This window comes from Mustelus asterias, chromosome 14, assembly GCF_964213995.1.
Source record: "Mustelus asterias chromosome 14, sMusAst1.hap1.1, whole genome shotgun sequence".
NCBI classification, from domain to species: domain Eukaryota; kingdom Metazoa; phylum Chordata; class Chondrichthyes; order Carcharhiniformes; family Triakidae; genus Mustelus; species Mustelus asterias.
In genome coordinates this window covers 1,267,462-1,286,260 of record NC_135814.1, presented here as the reverse complement: position 1 = coordinate 1,286,260, position 18,799 = coordinate 1,267,462, and the positions used below count along the sequence as shown (strand labels likewise).

The window sequence follows — 18,799 nt, the reverse complement described above, 5'->3', positions numbered from 1 at the left end:
CGACATCCTGCTCACCACAACATAAAACACCCACAAAGAATAAAAAGTGACCCCATCCATGGGCGGCACGGTAGCACAGTGGTTAGCACTGCTGCTTCACAGCTCCAGGGTCCCGGGTTCGGTTCCCGGCTCGGGTCACTGTCTGTGTGGAGTTTGCACATTCTCCTCGTGTCTGCGTGGGTTTCCTCCAGGTGCTCCGGTTTCCTCCCACAGTCCAAAGATGTGCGGGTTAGGTTGATTGGCCAGGTTAAAAATTGCCCCTTCGAGTCCTGGGATGCGTAGGTTAGAGGGATTAGCGGGTAAATATGTGGGGTAGGGCCTGGGTGGGATTGTGGTCGGTGCAGACTCGATGGGCCGAATGGCCTCCTTCTGCACTGTAGGGTTTCTATGAATTCTATGAATTTCTATGAAGGGAATCAAGGGTTAGGGGGAAAGTGGACATGAGGAATGTCGGATCAGTCATGATCCTATTGAATGGCAGAGCAGGCTCAAGGGGCCGAACAGCCTACTCATGTTCCTATTTTGTATGGTCTTAAGCTATGATAATCCTCAACTCCATTTTCCTGCCTTATCCCCATAACCCTTGATCTCATTGAATGGCAGCGCAGACTCGATGGGCTGAATGGCCTACTTCTGCTCCTATGTTGTATGGCCTTAAGGCCTGTAGTTGCAGGGTTTATCTTTACATCCTTTTGTGTACGAGGATGTAGCATTTGCAATTTTCCTCTGGCATCCCCCCCCCCCCGAGTTGAAGCAACTTCCAGCCAGTTCCTCCACAATTTGCACTCTCCCTTCCCTCAGCTCGCTGGGTGGGAGATTATGGAACAGCTGGTGAACAGGGATCATGTGGAGCTGGTTCACACTCGGGGAACGGAGAACAGGGAATGGTGGCAGTGTTACTGGGCTAGTAATCCAGAGGCCAATGATCTGGAGACATGAGCTCAAATCCCACCACGCTAGATTGTAGAAGTTAAATTTAATAATGAATAAATCTGGAATTGAAAGTTAGCCTCAGTAATGGTGACCCTGAAACTTGATTGTTTTAAAAGCCATCTAGTTCACGACTGTCCTTTCAGGAAGGAAATCTGGTGTCTCTGCGACTCCAGATGCACAGTAATGTGGTTGACTCCTAATGTTCTGCAAAATGGCTGAGCAAACCACTCTTGTCCCAAACCGCTGCAGGAAAGTGGAAAAGGAACAGCACTGTGGGTATAGACAGACTGCAGTGGGTTCAAGAAATCAGCTCACCACCACCGCTTCAGGGGCAATTAGGAATGGGCAACAAATTCAGGCCTAGCCAGCGACACCCACATCCCATAAATGAATAGCGCCTGGTACAATAGGGTAAGTATTCAGCAGGCAGAAGGGACCGATTAGGGTGAGGAGGACTATTTACAGGTATACCATAGCACAGATTGTACCCGGAGTCAGGGGTCAAGGATTGTGGGGGACAGGCAGGAAAGTGAAGCTAAGGCCATGATCAAATCAATGGCAATCTTACTGAATGGCTCAGCTAGCTCGATGACCATGTCGCCTTCACCTGCTCCCAGTTCTTATGGTCTTCGGATAATTCAGAGGTGAATTGTAGCAACCTGCATCCCACCCTGGAACCCCCAAACTTACTGCTGATTCCTCCATATCTCTTGTGGATGGTGGGCAGGAGTCCAGCTGGTTCCTCGTGGAGATTGGGGGGTCTGTTGGCAGCGATGGGGTAGGTACAGGATCGTGGAATGCTCAATGGTGATGGCCTCCTCATCTCAGTCGCCTCCTGTCCGCTCTCCCCGCTGTCATCACTGTCCTGTCGATGCCACACGTGGCGCAGTGGCTCCCCCTGCATTTGCTGCTTGTGGAGCTGGAAGCAAAGGGAGAGTTGCTGAGGAAGTAGTGGGAGTTTCAGTGCATCGGTTTTGGACACCAACACTCATACTGGCCTTGGAGAGGCTGCAGCAGATTCACCAGAATGATAGCAGGGTTAAAGCAATTAAATGATAAGAGGAAGTTGTACATACTAGGATTGTTTCACTTGAATATAGAGAATCCAGGGAGATCACATGAACCTGTTTAAAATGATGATGGATTGACAGGGTAGATAGCAGAAACTTGGTCGGCAAAGTCCAGGACAAGTGAGCAAACACTCGGGGGGTGAAATCAGGAAACATTTCTTCAAACAACAGGCAACGGAAATCTGGAATTCTCTCCCCGTAAAATAGCTGCTGGTGTTGGGAATCAAAACAAGGAATTCCAAAAAAAGAGGGTTATGGATTTGGGAAGTTACAAACGGGATTGGTTTCTGAAGCGATGGCTGTTGACAGTTGGTTTTTGGAAGATGGAACAACACCTAAAGACAGAGAACATGAACAATATTGGCAAACATTGGGTCCAGGAAGGAATAAGTGCGAAGTGATGCATTTTGGTAGAATTAACGTAGGGAGGAGCTATACAATACATGGCAGAACCATAAAGGGTGTAGATACGCAGAGGGACCTGGGTGTGCAAGTCCACAGATCCTTGAAGGTGACGTCACAGGTGGAGAAGGTAGTGAAGAAGGCATATGGCATGCTTGCCTTTATAGGATGGGGCACAGAGTATAAAAGTTGGGGTCTGATGTTGCAGTTGTATAGAACGTTGGTTCGGCTGCATTTGGAATACTGCGCCCAGTTCTGGTCGCCACACTACCAGAAGGACGTGGAGGCTTTAGAGAGAGTGCAGAGGAGGTTTACCAGGATGTTGCCTGGTAAGGAAGGGCTTAGTTATGAGGAGCGATTGGGTAAATTGGGGTTGTTCTCACTGGAAAGACGGAGGATGAGGGGTGACCTAATAGAGGTGTATAAAATTATGAAAGGCATAGATAGGGTGAACGGTGGGAAGCTTTTTCCCAGGTCGGTGGTGATGTTCACGAGGGGTGATAGGTTCAAGGTGAGGGGGGGGAGGTTTAACACGGATATCAGAAGGACATATTTTACACAGAGGGTGGTGGGGGCCTGGAATGCACTGCTGGGCAAGGTGGTGGAGGCGGACACACTGGGAATGTTTAAGACTTATCTAGATAGCCACATGAACGGAGTGGGAATGGAGGGATACAAAAGAATGGTCTAGTTTGGACCAGGGAGCAGTACAGGCTTGGAGGGCCGAAGGGCCTGTTCCTGTGCTGTATTGTTCTTTGAACATTGAGTGGTGCAGTTCAACAGGAATTATATCAGTCTGGACTACATGGGCCAAATGGTCTCTTTCTGTACCATAATAATTAAAGTCGTAGTTTTATTTCACAAAAAGAATCCCTTTGGCCTATTGTGGCCTGTGGTGAACCATTGTTGGTTCCCACCAGGTAGTGCTGAGCCATGGTCTGGCCAGTACTATGAGTCTGTAGATATGTTACTGTTGGGGTTAGGGTTGGGCTGTTCTACCTGTTAATATAGTCCTATGGTACACCCCAGTTGGCTCCACCTCCTGGGAGAGGTATAAAGGTCACTGCTCTGCCTGGTGACCCTTTAGTCTGGGATCGTATACTGTATATGGTAGCTCTGTTATTGTTGGCAATAAAAGCCTTTATTTCCTGAGTACATCCAGCCTCTCGTGTGTTATATCGCGCATCAATTTTATTGCCAACAATAACAGAGCTACTATATACAGTATACGATCCCAGACTAAAGGGTCACCAGGCAGAGCAGTGACCTTTATACCTCTCCCAGGAGGTGGAGCCAACTGGGGTGTACCATAGGACTATATTAACAGGTAGAACAGCCCAACCCTAACCCCAACAGTAACATGTCTACAGACTCATAGTACTGGCCAGACCATGGCTCAGCACTACCTGGTGGGAACCAACAATGGTTCACCACATGGCCATGCTACTATCAAACACCTATTTATCCCAATCCCATTTTCCAGCACTTTGCTATGCTTGGTTGCTATGGGGTTTCAAGCACTCATCTAAATGCTTCTTAAATGTTGTGAGGGTTCCAGCCTCTACCACCCTTTCAGGCAGCGAGTTCCAGATTCCCACCACTTTCTGGATTAAAAAGATTTCCACAAATCCCCTCAATCTCCTTACCTGAAATCTCTGCCCCCTGGTTATTGACCCCTCCACTAAGGGGAAGAGTTCCTTCCTATCCACCCTGTCTACGCTGCTCATAATTTTATACACCTCGATCAGTGCCTCCCTCAGCTTTCTCTGCTCCAAGGAAAACAACCCCAGCCTAACCAGCCTCTCTTTATAGCTGAAACGTTCCAGTCCAGGCAACATCCTGGTGAATCTCCTCTGCACCCTCTCCAGCACAATCACATCCTTCCTGCAGTGTGGTGACCAGAGCTGCTTACAGTACCCTAGCTGTGGTCTAACCAGCGTTTTATACAGTTCCATCGTAACCTCCCTACTCTTATATTCTATGCCTTGACTAATAAAGAACAAAGAACAAAGAACAGTACAGCACAGGAAACAGGCCCTTCGGCCCTCCAAGCCTGTGCCGCTCCTTGGTCCAACTAGACCAACCGTTTGTATCCCTCCATTCCCAGGCTGCTCATGTGACTATCCAGGTAAGTCTTAAACGATGTCAGCGTGCCTGCCTCCACCACCCTACTTGGCAGCGCATTCCAGGCCCCCACCACCCTCTGTGTAAAAAACGTCCCTCTGATATCTGAGTTATACCTCGCCCCTCTCACCTTGAGCCCGAGACCCCTCGTGATCGTCACCTCCGACCTGGGAAAAAGCTTCCCACTGTTCACCCTATCCATACCCTTCATAATTTTGTACACCTCTATTAGGTCTCCCCTCATTCTCCATCTTTCCAGGGAGAACAACCCCAGATTACCTTGTTAGACCTCTCAAAATGCATTACCTCACACTTTTCAGGTTAAATCCTATTTGCCACTGCTCTGTCCATCTGACCAGCCCATCTATATCACCCTGTAATCTAAAGCTGTCCTCCTCCATATTTACCACACCACCAATATTCGTGTCATCTGCGAATTTACTGATCATACCCCCATATTCCCATCTAGATCATTAATGTACACTATAAACAGCAAGGGCCCCAGCACCAATCCCTGCAGAACAAGCTGGACACAGGCTTCCAGTCACAAAAACAACTTTCCACCATTACCCGCTGCCTCCTGCCATTAAACCAATTTTGGATCCAATGTGCCAAATTGCCCTGGATCCACCTTGCCATCTTGAATAGTTTCCCATGTCGAACCTTGTCCAAAGTCTCACTGGAGTCTATGTAGACAACATCAACTGCACAACCCTCATCTACACAGCCTGTCACCTCCTTAAAAAATTCAAATTTGTTAGACATGATCGTCCCCTGAATAAGCCATGACTATCCTTGCCTTTCCTCCCACAGTTCAATGTGATGCAGGTGAGGTAGATTGGCCATGCTAAATTGTCCCTTAGTGTCCCTACATGTGTAGGTTCGGGGGATTAGCAGTGTAAATGCATGAGGTTATAGGGATAGTGCGGGAGGGAGCCTGGCTAAGATGCTCTGTCAAGGGTCAGTAGAGACTTGATGGGCCAAATGACCTCCTCTGTACTATCAGGATCTTATGATTCAATAGTTTGATGGGGATTTTCCTACAAGTAGCTGCTCCCAGTTCACTTTGACCAGATCCTGTCCTATCCTATTAAAGTTAGCCTTCCCCCAATTCAGAATCTTTACTTCTGGTCCATCTTTATTCTTTTCCACAACTACCACAAATCTTACCGAATTATGGTCACTCTCACCGAAATGCTCCCCCACTGACACTTCTGCCACCGACCCAGCTTGATTCCCTAAAGTTAGCTGTGTTACCACACCTGATCCTGGAGGAATTCTATGTGTGTAAGAACAGGTAGTAGTTCTGATGGACAAAGTAAGGTTGGAATGGGGGTGAAGGAAGCTAGCAGAGAAACTGAAACTGCTTCAGGGCACATGTTGGAGGGGAACGAGTGTTGGTGTGTGAGGAGAAAGGGAAGGGATTGATGCGAAAAGGCAGCTAGTGACGGGTGGAGAAGAGGGAAAGAGGCCAAGAACATTGATAATGTGGGCGAGTGAATAGGAGTCATTACTGGAGATATCACTCGTCAGGTTCAAATATCTGAGAAACAGGGCAGGCCTCATGAAGCTGAACAAGGAGGTTGTGGTGAAAGGAGCAGGTCCAGCTTACCTCGTGTATGTAGAGTGCATGCAGACTCATTTCGGTTGAAGCATACTCCGACAGAACCATACTCTGCAGCTGAGCCTCCCATGCACTGCTCCCAGAACTCATCATCCTCACATCAGGACTGCCAAACAAAGAAACAAAAAGTGGGTCAGAATCTCAGGAACCCAGTCTGCCAAAGCCCAAACCTGTCACATGCCAAGGAGAATTGTGAGGAGAGGTCATTCACTCCGAGACAGAGTGAGCATCAACTCAGCAAATTCAATACCTACAGAGTTCGGGCACGGGAATGCCTATCAGAAAAGGCCCAGCCTCTCCCTCCCTCCTTCACCTCACTACTGCAATTCAGCTAGAGTGGCAGCACATTCTGCTTTAACCCTTTCCCAGCCAGGAACACCATCAGATTTCATCCCAGCCACATTCTCCCACATCGATTCTTAACCTGGGTGCCTCACTGTTACTGGGTCAAAACTATCTGGGAGCACACTGATCCCCAACTCGACACCAGCTCTCCATCCCAGAGCCTGTTTCCAACCTCACTCCCCCTTCATCTCTAACATCTCACATATCAGGAGCTTGCCCACACATCAGACAACAAGTAACTTTCTCCACTCTCCCCAGACACCATTCCTCACTCTCCCCAGACATCGTTGCCCACACCCCCCACATTTCCCAGCCCTCCCCACTCTCCCCAGACACCATTCCTCACTCTCCCCAGACATCGTTCCCCACACCCCCCACATTTCCCAGCCCTCCCCACTCTCCCCAGACACCATTCCTCACTCTCTCCAGACATCGTTCCCCACACCCCCCACATTTCCCAGCCCTCCCCACTCTCCCCAGACACCATTCCTCACTCTCCCCACACTCCCGCACCTTTCTCCATCTGCCCCGGCCTCCCTGGTGCCGGGGTACTGGATGTCTCCAAGAGGGTAGGAAGCATATTAAAAAAGGAAGGTAGTCAAACGGACGTAATTATACACATTGGTGAAAATGATGTAGGTAGGAAGAGCAGGGGGTACGAGAGAAATTCAGGGAGATGGGTGCTAGGCTAAAAAGGAGGGATACAAACGATTGGTCTAGTTGGACCAAGGAGCGGCACAGGCTTGGAGGGCCGAAGGGCCTGTTTCCTGTGCTGTACTGTTCTTTGTTCTTTGTAAGGCCTCTAGGGTAGCAATCTCTGGACTGCTCCCGGTGTCTAGTGCAAGTGAGGCTAGGAACAGGGAGATTCTACGGTTGAACGCGTGGCTAAAGGACTGGTGCAAGAGGGAGGGTTTTAAATTCATAGATAACTGGGAAGTCTTCAAGTCAGGATGGCAACTGTACAGAAAGGATGGGTTACACCTTAACTGGAAGGGAGCAAATATCCTGGCTGGGAGTTTTCCGAGAGTGTTTCGGCAGGATTTAAACTAGTGTGGCGGGGGGGGTGGGGAACAAAACAGTAGGTCAGTAAGTACTGAGGCTGGGGTTGAGCTGGGGGCCAGGGCAAGGCTAGCTAAGAAGAGGAGCATTCTGGAGGAGGATGACCTGAGTGGGCCTGGAGGTCTGGAGTGCATCTGCTTCAATGCGAAGAGCGTAGCGGGTAAGACAGACGAACTTAGGGCCTTAATGCTTATGCGGAATTTGGATGTGGTTGCGGTGACAGAGACTTGGTTAAAAGAAGGACAGGACTGGCAGCTGAATATTCCGGGGTATCAGTGTTTTAGGCGAGACAGAGGAGGGGCTAAAAAAGGTGGGGGCGTAGCGATATTAGTTAGGGAGCATATTACCGCGGTGCAGAGGGTAGACAACTTAGAGGGGTCATGTACTGAGTCACTGTGGGTGGAACTCAGAAACAGGAAGGGTGCAGTCACTATGCTGGGAGTGTACTACAGACCACCCAACAGCCCATGGGAAGTGGAGGAAAGGATATGTCAGGAGATTCTGGATAGGTGCAGAAAAAATAGGGTTGTTGTAGTGGGGGACTTTAATTTCCTTGTATAGACTAGAAAGTGCTTCAAGCTGGGGTTCCAGACGGGGAGGAATTTGTAAAGTGCATACTGGAAGGTTCTTTGGAACAGTATGGAGATAGCCTGACTAGAGAGGGGGCTATACTGGACCTAGTTCTGGGAAATGAGCCCGGTCAGGTCATCAAAGTTTTGGTAGGGGAACATGTGGCAAATAGTGACCACAACTCTGTTAACTTTAGGATAGTAATGGACAAGGATGAGTGCTGTCCTACGGGCAGGGTGCTAAATTGGGGGAAGGCTAACTATAGCCAGATTAGGCAGGAATTGGTGGACGTTGATTGGGAGAGGATGTTCAAGGGTAAGTCCGCGTCTGGCATGTGGGAGTCTTTTAAGGAAAATTGATAAGGCTGCAGGATAGGCATGTGCCTGTAAAAAGGAAAGATAGGAAAGGTAGGATTCGAGAGCCGTGGATAACCAGGGAAATTGAGGATCTGATTAAAATGAAAAGGGAGGCGTACGTTAAGTCCAGGTAACTGAAAACAGATGGAGCTCTGGAGGAATACAGAGTAGGAAAGAACTCAAACGGGAAGTTAGAAGGGCAAAAAGAGGTCACGAGATGTTCTTGGCAGGCAGGATTAAGGAGAATCCTAAGGCATTCTATTCATACGTTAGGAACAAAAGAGTTGTCAGGGAGAAAATCGGACCTCTCAGGGACAAAGGAGCGGAATTATGCTTCGAACCCAAGGGAATAGGGGAGATCCTAAATGAATACTTTGCATCGGTATTCACGAAGGAGAGTGACGTGTTAACCGGGAGTGTCTCGGAGGGAGGTGTTGACCCGTTAGAGAAAATCTTCATTACAAGGGAGGAAGTGTTAGGTTTCTTAGGGAACATTAAAACTGACAAAGCCCCAGGGCCTGATGGCATCTATCCTAGACTGCTCAGGGATACGAGAGATGAAATTGCTGGGCCTCTGACGGAAATCTTTGTCGCTTCTTTGGACACAGGTGAGGTCCCTGAGGATTGGAGGATAGCGAATGTGGTCCCGTTATTTAAGAAGGGTAGCAGGGATAACCCGGATAATTATAGGTCGGTGAGCTTGACGTCCGTGGTAGGGAAGTTGTTGGAGAGGATTCTTAGAGACAGGATGTATGCGCATTTAGAACGGAACAATCTCATTAGTGACAGACAGCATGGTTTTGTAATAGGGAGGTCGTGCCTTACAAATTTGGTGGAGTTTTTTGAGGAAGTGACAAAAACGGTTGATGAAGGGCCGTGGATGTCGTCTATATGGATTTCAGTAAGGCATTTGGCAAAGTCCCTCATGGCAGGTTGGTTAAGAAGGTTAAGGCTCATGGGATACAAGGAGAAGTGGCTAGATGGGTGGAAAACTGGCTTGGCCATAGGAGTCATGATGTGGAGATGCCGGCGTTGGACTGGGGTGAACACAGTAAGAAGTCTCACAACACCAGGTGTTTGAGAGTACATTTCCACTCCATCTGACGAAGGAGCAGCGCTCCGAAAGCTTATGGTATTTGCTACCAAATAAACCTGTTGGACTTTAACCTGGTGTTGTGAGACTTCTTACTGTGTTGGCCATAGGAGACAGAGGGTAGTGGGCGAAGGGTCTTTTTCCGGCTGGGTGTCTTTGACCAGTGGTGTTCCGCAGGGCTCTGTACTGGGACCTCTGTTATTTGTGATATATATAAATGATTTGGAAGAAGGTGTAACTGGTCTTATCAGCATGTTTGCGGAAGACACGAAGATGGCTGGACTTGCGGATAGCAATGAGCATTGTCGGGCAATACAGCAGGATATAGATAGGCTGGAAAATTGGGCGGAAAAATGGCAGATGGAATTTAATCCGGATCAATGCGAAGTGATGCATTTTGGAAGAAATAACATAGGGAGGAGTTATACAATAAATGGCAGAGCCATCAGGAGTATAGAAACACAGAGGGACCGATGTGTGCAAGTCCACAAATCCTTGAAGGTGGCAACACAGGTGGAGAAGGTGGTGAAGAAGGCATATGGTATGCTTGCCTTTAGAGGATGGGGTATAGAGTATAAAAGCTGGAGTCTGATGATGCAGCTGTATAGAACGCTGGTTAGGCCACATTTGGAGTACTGCGTCCAGTTCTGGTCGCCGCACTACCAGAAGGACGTGGAGGCGTTAGAGAGAGTGCAGAGAAGGTTTACCAGGATGTTGCCTGGTATGGAGGGTCTTAGCTATGAGGAGAGATTGGGTAAACTGTGGTTATTCTCCCTGGAAAGACGGAGAATGAGGGGAGATCTAATAGAGGTGTACAAGATTATGAAGGGGATAGATAGGGTGAACGGTGGGAAGCTTTTTCCCAGATCAGAAGTGAGGATCACGAGGGGTCACGGGCTCAAGGTGAGAGGGGCGAAGTATAACTCAGATATTAGAGGGATGTTTTTTACACAGAGGGTGGTGGGGGCCTGGAATGCGCTGCCAAGTAGGGTGGTGGAGGCAGGCACGCTGACATCGTTTAAGACTTACCTGGATAGTCACATGAGCAGCCTGGGAATGGAGGGATACAAACAATTGGTCTAGTTGGACCAAGGAGCGGCACAGGCTTGGAGGGCCGAAGGGCCTGTTTCCTGTGCTGTACTGTTCTTTGTTCTTTCCAGACACCCCAACCTGCCCTCCCCAGACATCTTTCCCCAACCCCAGCTTTCCCACCCTGCCCCACACTCCCCCACCTTTCTCCAGCCTCCCCCCACCCCCCTCCCCAGACACTCCTCACCCACATTTCCAAGACACCCCACCCTTCCCTCTCTCCTCGCACATCCCTCCTCCCCCAGGCACTGCCCTCCCCATCACCCCTCCAACAACCCACCCCCGGCACTCATCTTGCTTCTCCAACACCCTCCTGAGGCAATCCTTCCCATCTTCAGGCCTCTCTCCCCACCAGCCTCTCAGCATCACCCCACAGGTAACACTCCCACCACCCAAAATACAGCCCTCCAAAGGCATGCCCCCCCGTTATTCCTCGGCACTCTCTCCCTCCTCCCTGTGTTTCTCTCCCTCCCTCCCCACCCTGTTGCCTGGTGGCTGATGGTGAAAGAGGAGATTCACTCATGCGATGGACTGATGGAGCAAGCATTGTTTCCTCATCACAAGCCGGTTAATCACACAGTGCCCGAATGTGTCCATACCCTGACCCGGCCATGGGTCGCCCAGGCCTGGGACGAAGCAGAGAGGTATGGAGACTTCCAGGAGGATTCTGGCTGCTTTGCCCTGGAGAGAACGAACGCAAGGAGGATGCTGGATCCAAGGGTCCATCTCGGCCTCTCTGAAACACCAGCGAGGGGGGTCCGGCAATCAGGTTAGTGATCAAACTGTGAGGCTGTAACAACACAAAATCTCAATGTTAGAAAACTCAACCCAGACAACCAGTCCATTAACCCCTGCAGTTCCGCTCTGTGGGACTGGGCCCTTCCCCTGGTGCCCTGTCCTCTGGGACTGGGCCCTTCCCCTGGGGTCCTGCCCTGTGGGACTGGGCCCTTCCCCTGGTGCCCTGTCCTCTGGGACTGGGCCCTTCCCCTGGGGTCCTGCTCTGTGGGACTGGGCCCTTCCCCTGGGCTGCTGCCCTGTGGGACTGGGCCCTTCCCCTGGGGTCCTGCCCTGTGGGACTGGGCCCTTCCCCTGGTGCCCTGTGGGACTGGCTCTTTCCCTGGGGCACTGCCCTCTGGGACTGGGCCCTTCCCCTAGTGTCCAGCCCTGAGGGACTGGGCCTTTTCCTGGTGCCCTGCCCTGTGGGACTGGGCCCTTCCCCTGGGGTGCTGCCCTGTGGGACTGGGCCCTTTCCTGGTGCCCTGCCCTGTGGGACTGGGCCCTTCCCCTGGGGTGCTGCCCTGTGGGACTGGGCCCTTTCCTGGTGCCCTGCCCTGTGGGACTGGGCCCTTCCCCTGGGGTCCTGCCCTGTGGGACTGGGCCCTTCTCCTGGGGTCCTGCCCTGTGGGACTGGGCCCTTTCCCTGGTGCCCTGCCCTGTGGGACTGGCTCTTCCCCTGGGGTCCTGCCCTGTGGGACTGGGCACTTCCCCTGTGGCAATGCCCTGTGGGACTGGGCCTTTTCCTGGTGCCCTGCCCTGTGGGACTGGCTCTTCCCCTGGGGTCCTGCCCTGTGGGACTGGCTCTTCCCCTGGTGCCCTGCCCTGTGGGACTGGGCCCTTCCCCTGGGGCACTGCCCGGTGGGACTGGGCCCTTCCCCTGGTGCCCTGCCCTGTGGGACTGGGCCCTTCCGCTGGGGTCCTGTCCTGTGGGACTGGGCCCTTCCCTGGGGCACTGCCCTGTGGGACTGGCTCTTCCCCTGGGGTCCTGCCCTGTGGGACTGGGCCCTTTCCCTGGTGTTCTGCCCTGTGGAACTGGGCACTTCCCCTGGGGTGCTGTCCTCTGGGACTGGGCCCTTCCCTGGGGCACTGCCCTGTGGAACTGGGCACTTCCCCTGGGGTGCTGTCCTCTGGGACTGGGCCCTTCCCTGGGGCACTGCCCTATGGGACTGGGCCCTTTCCCTGGTGCCCTGCCCTATGGGACTGGGCCCTTCCCCTGGGGTCCTGCCCTGTGGGACTGGCCCTTTCCCTGGGGTCCTGCCCTGTGGGACTGGGCCCTTCCCGTTGCTCATGGGCTGCTCTGTACCTCTGACTCAGACTGTACGGATTGTAGAGATGTGAAGAGGCCGTTTTCCGGAAGGAAGCTGTGACTTCCAAACACGGCTCCCTTGTCTCGATTGACCTTGTCCTTCAGTTGGCTAATGAAGGCAGTGCTGCCCTGGGGGGGTTGCCAGCGCGGGTTCGTGATGGCAAAGTGCATGAGAGAGAGTTCCGTCTTGCCATCCTCGGCCTGCTGGTAGATGGAGGCCTCAGTCTTTCTGCCAGAGAACCACTGGAAGACAATGATACAGTCAGCAACAAATTCCATCTATAACGTGAGAAAACATCTCAAGGTGCTTCACAGCAACATTCTCAGAGAAAATAGGAGAGAGTCACGAGGAGATATTGGACCATCATTTGTCATACAAACAGGAGGCCATTCAGCCCCTCAACCTGCCCCACTATTCACTGAGATCATGTCTGATCTGACAACTCCAAACAGCCACCTGTGACCCATATCCCTTAATATCTTCAGGGAAAATCCGATTTAAAATAAACTGATTACATTAAAATTAAAATCTGGCATCAATTACATAGGTAAAATGGGTTTAGAGGGATATGGGCCAAATGCGGGCAACTGGGATTAGCTAAGGGGTTTTAAATAAAAGGGCGGCATGGACAAGTTGGGCCGAAGGGCCTGTTTCCATGCTGTAAACCTCGATGACTCTAATTAACATTTGCAAGTCATCCAAGTCATTAGTATAGAGCAGAAATAGCTGAGGCCCCAGCACTGACACCAGGAGTACGCCATAAGTTACTTTGCCAATCTGAAAATCATCCATTTGTCCTCACTCTTTTCCCTGTTAGTCGGCCAATCATCTATCCACCACATGGTTGCCAGGGATGAGGGTCTGGGGCACACGGTCCACACAGCGTCACTTACCGCAGGGTGTCCATGCTGTCGGACATCCATCTGGGCAAAGGAGCAGGTATCCCCAACACCCACAACCTCCACAGTGAAGTTCCGGAAGAAGTCGATGATCTCCAGGGACTTGCGCCTCAGGCAGAAGATGAGGATGAAGGGAGTGACAATGGGGCTGAGAAGTTCCTCCAGGATGAAGGCCTGCGGACAGAAGAGGTTTACTTTCTGGCAAAAAGCCACCTGCCTGGACCTCGCTCACAGATCCCCAGAAACAGAATCCCTCCGCAGCTTAAGGGCATGGCTGACGCACTCACCTGCCGCCCACTCTAACTGATCCAATCCACTCCACACCCTGATCCTCCCACACTCTGTGCCGACTGAGTTTCCTCCCAGCCCAGGTCACCACTCCACTCTTTATAAATATCATTCCACAGGATGTGGGCATCACTGGCTGGGCCTGCAGTTAATTCCCGTGCCAAACTGCCCTCCATTTCAGAGGGCATTTAAGGGTAAACCACATTGCAGTAGCACTGGAGTCACATGCAGGCCAGGCCGGGTAATGATGTCAGATTTCCTTCAATAAAGGACATTAATGACCCAGATGGGTTTTTCTGACAATTGACACTGGGGTTCATGGTCATCATTAGATTCATCCCAGATACTGACTGTATTTAAATTTCACCATCTTACGCGGTGGAATTGAGCTCGCGTCCCCAGATTCTGCTCCGGGTCGCTGGATTCCTGGCCCAGTGACAATACCGCGACCCCCCTGCCTCCCCCCCCCCCCCGGCCCCCCGCCCCGCAGATCCGCCCCCCCCTCCCCCCCGGCCCCCCGCAGATCCGCCTCCCCGTCAATCGGAAGCATTTCCCCCTCGAAGCTCCTTACTGCTTTGTACTGAAAGAGCTGAGCAAATTCGTCCCTGGTCTCGTAGCGATTGGCTGTCCCCTGCCAGTGATCCGGCATGTAGTGGATATGAGACAGAATGACTCTCAGTAACTGCTCCGGGCAGAACACCATGTGTTTGTCTGGAATAAAACACCTGAACAACACAAAGATTATTCACAGAAACACAACAGGAAATATATATTCAGCAGCCTGATTGTGGAATGCATTTTTAAAAGTCGAGGGTGCGGCACTCCCTCGGTACTGACCCTGTGACAGTGCGGCACTCCCTCAGCACTGACCCTCTGACAGTGCGGCACTCCCTCAGTACTGACCCTGTGACAGTGCGGCACTCCCTCAGCACTGACCCTCTGACAGTGCGGCACTCCCTCAGCACTGACCCTCTGACAGTGCGGCACTCCCTCAGTACTGACGCTCTGACAGTGCAGCACTCCCTCAGTACTGACCCTCTGACAGTGCGGCACTCCCTCAGTACTGACCCTGTGACAGTGCGGCACTCCCTCAGCACTGACCCTCTGACAGTGCGGCACTCCCTCAGTACTGACCCTCTGACAGTGCGGCACTCCCTCAGTACTGACCCTCTGACAGTGCGGCACTCCCTCAGTACTGACGCTCTGACAGTGCGGCACTCCCTCAGTACTGACGCTCTGACAGTGCGGCACTCCCTCAGCACTGACCCTCCGACAGTGCGGCACTCCCTCAGTACTGACCCTCTGACAGTACGGCACTCCCTCAGTACTGACCCTCTGACAGTGCGGCACTCCCTCAGTACTGACCCTCTGACAGTGCGGCACTCCCTCAGTACTGACCCTCTGACAGTGCGGCACTCCCTCAGTACTGACCCTCTGACAGCGCGGCACTCCCTCAGTGCTGACCCTCTGACAGTGCGGCACTCCCTCAGTGCTGACCCTCTGACAGTGCAGCACTCCCTCAGTGCTGACCCTCTGACAGTGCGGCACTCCCTCAGTGCTGACCCTCTGACAGTGCAGCACTCCCTCAGTACTGACCCTCTGACAGTGCGGCACTCCCTCAGTGCTGACCCTCTGACCGTGCGGCACTCCCTCAGCACTGACCCTCTGACAGTGCGGCACTCCCTCAGTACTGACCCTCTGACCGTGCGGCACTCCCTCAGCACTGACCCTCTGACAGTGCGGCACTCCCTCAGCACTGACCCTCTGACAGTGCGGCACTCCCTCAGTACTGACCCTCTGACAGTGCGGCACTCCCCCAGCACTGACCTGAGGGAACTGTATAATTTGAGAATAGTGTAAATCCATCAGAAGGTGACTGAAGTGCTTGAGCAGCGATCTGTGACAGAGAATTAAATGCTTTCTTCAAAGCGTGAAGAATGCTTGGGAAGAAAATCATTGGGGCAACTAAACAGACAGTGCAGTGATAAAAGGAGATGTGAAAATTTAATGCAGCATTTCATGATTGAAAGGTTAGCAAAAGATTGTTTTTTTTCAATTGCATTTAGCTCTCAGACTGATGGAGCTGAGAAAGAAAGCACTTAGTGACAAGGTTCCTGACCCTTACAGGGAAACATGGCAGAGATTTCCTGTCGAGTTTCGGGAAAGGCTCTGACTCATACGTCTCGCCTCAGCTTCTAATCAAATTATACAGCACAGGAGGAGGCCATTCAGCCTGTCATGCCAAGCCAGCTCTTGGAAATACTGGAGCTAACAATCCACCCCAATCCCCTGCTCTTTCCCCAGTTTCCTGGAACCTTTTTCACTTCAATTTACCGAGAGCGTCTTCTATATCCAGGGATTTATTTTATTTTGCAGGTTATTACCACCAGGTTGCGCATGTTTGATGAAGTATTTTATTGTACATTTAATTATCCAGGTGAGAAATACCCAAAGGATCTCAGTTCGGGCCTTCACACTGATTTCAACCTGAACCCAGGATTTTCACAAACACATTTATAATTATAATCAAGGACTTATTACATTGACCCTCTGACAGTGTGCCACTCCCTCAGTACTGACCCTCTGACAGTGTGCCACTCCCTCAGTACTGACCCTCCCTAAGTACTGACCCTCTGACAGTGCGGCACTCCCTCAGTACTGAATCTCGGACAGTGCGGCACTCCCTCAGTACTGACCCTCCCTCAGTACTGACCCTCTGACAGTGCAGCACTCCCTCAGTATTGACCCTGTCACAGTGCGGCACTCCCTTAGTACTGACCCTGTGACATAGAGAACATAGAAAAGCTACAGCACAAACAGGCCCTTCGGCCCACAAGTTGCGCCGAACATGTCCCTACCTACTAGGCTTACCTATAACCCTCTATCTTACTAACTTCCATGAACTTATCCAAAAGTCTCTTAAAAGACCCTATCGAATCCGCCTCCACCACCACTGGCAGCCGATTCCACGCACCCACCACCCTCTGAGTGAAAAACTTACCCCTAACATCTCCTCTGTACCTACTCCCCAGCACCCTAAACCTGTGACCTCTTGTGGCAACCATTTCAGCCCTGAGTAAAAGCCTCTGAGAATCCACTCTATCAATACCTCTCAACATCTTATACACCTCTATCAGGTCACCTCTCATCCGTCGCTTCTCCAAGGAGAAAAGACCAAGCTCTCTCAACCTATCCTCATAAGGCATGCCACCCAATCCAGGCAACATCCTTGTAAATCTCCTCTGCACCCGTTCTATGGCTTCCACATCCTTTCTGTAATGAGGCGACCAGAACTGGGCACAGTACTCCAGGTGGGGTCTGACTAGGGTCCTATACAGCTGCAACATTATCTCCCGATTTCGAAACTCAATTCCTCTATTGATGAAGGCCAGTATTCCATACGCCTTCTTAACCACAGCCTCTACCTGCGATGCTGCTTTGAGCGTCCTATGAACCCAGACCCCAAGATCCTTCTGATCTTCCACACTGCCAAGCATCTTACCCTTAATATTATATTCATTCATCCTATTCGACCTGCCAAAATGAACCACCACACACTTATCTGGGTTGAAGTCCATCTGCCACTTCTCCGCCCAGTCTTGCATCTTATCTGTGTCTCGTTGCAACTGCTGACATCCCTCTACACGATCCACAACACCTCCAACCTTTGTGTCATCAGCAAACTTGCCAACCCATCCTTCCACTTCCTCATCCAGGTCATTTATAAAAATCACAAAGAGCAAGGGTCCCAGAACAGATCCCTGGGGCACTCCACTGGTGACCGACCGACCATGTTGAAAAAGACCCATCTACAACCACTCTTTGCCTTCTGTGGGCAAGCCAGTTCTGAATCCACAAGGCAATGTCCCCTTGTATCCCACGCCCCTTCACTTTCTCAATAAGCCTTGCATGGGTCACCTTATCAAACGCCTTGCTGAAATCCATATAAACTACATCTACCGCTCTTCCCTCGTCTATGTGTCTAGTTACATCTTCAAAAAATTCAATTAAGCTCGTAAGGCATGATCTGCCTTGGACAAAGCCGTGCTGGCTATTTCTGATCATACTATTCCTCTCCAGATGTTCATAAATCATGCCTCTCAGGATCTTCTCCATCAACTTACCAACCACTGAGGTTAGACTTACTGGTCTATAATTTCCCGGGCTATCTCTTCTCCCTTTCTTGAATAACGGAACCACAACCGCCACCCTCCAATCTTCCGGAACCTCTCCCGTCTCCATTGATGATGCAAAGATCATCGCCAGAGGCTCAGCAATCTCTTCCCTCGCCTCCCACAGTAACCTGGGGTACATCCCATCCGCTCCCGGCGATTTATCTAACTTGATGCTTTTCAAAAGCTCCAACACATCCTCTTTCCTAATGTCCACATGTTCAATCTTCTCAGTCCACTGCAAGTCTGCACTGCAAATACCAAGATCCTTTTCCACTGCGAATACTGAAGTAAAGTATTCACTGAGTACCTCTGCTGTTTCTACCGGTTCTATACAGACTTTCCCACCGTCACATTTGATAGGTCCTACTCCTTCACATCTTATCTTCTTGCTCTTAACATACTTGTAGAATGTCTTGGGGTTTTCCTTTATCCTGTCTGCCAAGGCCTTCTCATGACCCCTTCTTGCTCTTCTAATTTCCCTCTTAAGTTCTTTCCTACTAGTCGTATACTCTTCTCGATTTCTAACATTACCGAGCTCCCTGAACCTTTTGGAGGCTTTTCTTTTCTTCTTGACTAAATTCGTTACAGCTTTCGTGCACCATGGTTCCTGTAACCTACCATAACTCCCCTGTCTCATTGGACCGTTGCTGTGCAGAGCTCCAGACAAATTTTCCTTGAAAATTTGCCA

At 51.0% G+C, this 18,799-nt stretch overlaps 1 protein-coding gene across 2 annotated transcripts in view; it reads right to left on the bottom strand.

Annotated features, from left to right (window-relative positions):
- atg9a (ATG9 autophagy related 9 homolog A (S. cerevisiae)) overlaps nucleotides 1-18,799 on the bottom strand; it is a 78,616-nt gene that overhangs the window by 1,546 nt on the left and 58,271 nt on the right. For both annotated transcript variants that reach the window (XM_078227762.1, XM_078227763.1), the window contains 6 exons: nucleotides 14,508-14,661; nucleotides 13,643-13,822; nucleotides 12,746-12,991; nucleotides 11,265-11,455; nucleotides 6,142-6,259; nucleotides 1,624-1,852 (listed from right to left, as the gene is read on the bottom strand). In XM_078227762.1, coding sequence (XP_078083888.1) covers nucleotides 1,624-1,852; nucleotides 6,142-6,259; nucleotides 11,265-11,455; nucleotides 12,746-12,991; nucleotides 13,643-13,822; nucleotides 14,508-14,661 — 1,118 coding nt within the window. The remainder of the gene's footprint in view (nucleotides 1-1,623; nucleotides 1,853-6,141; nucleotides 6,260-11,264; nucleotides 11,456-12,745; nucleotides 12,992-13,642; nucleotides 13,823-14,507; nucleotides 14,662-18,799) is intronic.